Below are 2,330 nucleotides of genomic sequence, written 5' to 3'. Positions count from 1 at the left end.
AAACTTTCCTCTTGTTTGTTTAGCTGTATTATCTGGTTTTTTAAAACAGATAATATACTGCTTTTTTATAGTAAAAAATGATTACAAATAATGTATTTGTAAATGTTCAAGGTGGTCTCTTCCTGTGCTGGGTATTTAGCATGGTAGTTAAGAGCACGGCTTTTGATCCAAGCAGACTTGGAATGATGTCCTAGCTCTGCCACACTTTTTGACCTGGACAAGTTAATTTCTCTAAACCTCAGTTTTTTTAACTGCAAAAACTTAGGATAATAAAAATAGTACTGTTACCTAGTTTATAGGGCCGTTATGACAATTAAAGGAAATAATTCCTGTAAAGAACTGAAGCTCAGTGCCTGGCTTGTTAGAAAGTGGTGGTGGTATGCTGGTAGTAGTAATGATAATTGAAGTTGTTGCTGAAAGTGTTGAGAATTACTCTGTTTTACATTACAGATTATCTCTGATTGTACAGACTTCTAGTTTCATCTGTATTTAATGTCAGTTTTTATACATTTATAAAATGGAGTAAGATGGGTCAATATTTCTTTATTATAATGACCAAACTGGACTAGCTGATTATTACGGAATCCTCATTTGAGTCTGTCTGTGTAAACTACGTCCTGTCCCAGCCCTCCGTCACCAGTGGTGTTTTCTGTTACAGCAGCCCACCTCTTTCACATTTCTTATCACAATTTACAATTACTTATTTATTCCTTTCTGCACTTGTTTATTATCATTGTCCTTCATTTGGCTGTAAGCCCAACAGGAGAGAAACTGTGTTTTGACCTTATTTCCCCGGCGCCAGGCCCAGTATGTGAATAGGATAGGCCCTCAGCATGTAGTCATTGAACTGAGGAACTGTCACGGTTTGGGATGCTGGGCTTCAGTCCTAACGGCTGACGTGTCTGTGTTTGGATTGGTACAGCACTAAAGTTACCATTACAACAAAAGTGAATATTTAGGTTAAATAGATTCCTTTTGTAGCACAGAAAACGGATTCTAATTAAGTTCCTTTTGAGTTCAAATTTAATCTAGAAAGAAAGCTTTTTTTGTAAGCAAACAGATGACATTTCCAAGGATATGTAATTTCTGATAGTTTTCCTTTTTATAAGCAAAACTGAATGTTCCAGGTAACACGTAACAAAATTATAAACCTTCAGAATATGAAGATTTACAGAATTACTTATTAAATTTTTGGCTTTTTTTCTCTCAGGTTCACAGTTAATAGAAGAATCTCTATAGTCGGATTTGGCTTATATGGATCTATTCATGGCCCCACGGATTATCAAGTGAATATACAGGTACACTTTCCCCCTACTGTATATCATCTTGAAATACAACAAACATGTAATTTTACAATAAGATATTATTTTGACAGAAATCCAACCTTCAATATAATTATCAAAGGAATTAGAAGGCCCATTAGTAGCATTATAAGCCTAGAGTTCTGGTTTTTAGTTGATCTAAAAAAAAATCTAGTTTGAGAAAATTGGGATCCTTCACAAAAGCAACATCAGCATACAAGGAGCTCTGCTTTATCCAGGAATCCCTTCTATCAGTACTCCTGCTGTGCACGGACCAGCTTAGAACACCCTCCTGCTTTTTCCGTGGTATTTTCAACTCTGGGGCCTTGAAACTGTCTCGTTTCTTGTGACTACTGTGAACACCCTGTGACTTCAAGCGTCTGAGCAGACCCTGCCTCACTCTTTAGGTCTACTCCACCTCAGTTCTTCCAGACAGGGGACCAGACCCAATCCGCAAGAAAGTTAAATACCTCTCTCCTTCCCTTACTTATTCATAAAACTGTGTTCTCTGTACTTCTGATTGTACACCACAATTAGTAAAATTATTTTTGAAAACATCCATATCATTTTTATTTACAAACTGTATGCAATACTGTACGTGTATTTTGTGCATAAATTAAAACAAAAAATATGAAAAAAAGCAGCAAATAATGTTTCAAACTTTTATCAACAGAAAAAAACTACCTTCTCCAAAATGTTATTAATGTTATTTCTAATAATAAAAACTTTGGTGAACTTTGTGATTGAAATACACTGTTAGTTTTCAAAATATTGGTTTTATATTTTGTGATACAACAGTTCAAACATCTAGTTCGATGATAGCCAGAAAAGATACCTCACTACCTCACATGGATGATACCATGCTCCAAGTGGAAGAATAGCATTATTCGCTATGCTAATGAAATCATTATGCTCCTTACTAATCCTGTCCACTAAGGTTTATAGTGAAATTCAGCTGATAAATTGACATCACTCATGTCAGTTTGTTGTTCTTATAAACACATGAGAAAGTTAAATTTTTAATATTTT

General features: G+C 34.9%; 1 protein-coding gene across 1 annotated transcript in view; it reads left to right on the top strand.

The window, feature by feature from the left end:
• BTBD1 (BTB (POZ) domain containing 1) overlaps nucleotides 1–2,330 on the top strand; it is a 73,595-nt gene that overhangs the window by 64,567 nt on the left and 6,698 nt on the right. Inside the window, exon 6 of the mRNA XM_012656536.1 lies at nucleotides 1,211–1,298. Within this exon, the coding sequence (XP_012511990.1) occupies nucleotides 1,211–1,298 (88 nt within the window). The remainder of the gene's footprint in view (nucleotides 1–1,210; nucleotides 1,299–2,330) is intronic.

This window comes from Propithecus coquereli, unplaced genomic scaffold (genome assembly GCF_000956105.1).
Source record: "Propithecus coquereli isolate 6110/MARCELLA unplaced genomic scaffold, Pcoq_1.0 Scaffold507, whole genome shotgun sequence".
In the NCBI taxonomy this organism is placed as follows: Eukaryota; Metazoa; Chordata; class Mammalia; order Primates; family Indriidae; genus Propithecus; species Propithecus coquereli.
The sequence above is the reverse complement of the archived record's forward strand: the minus strand, read 5'-3'. Positions and strand labels throughout refer to the sequence as shown.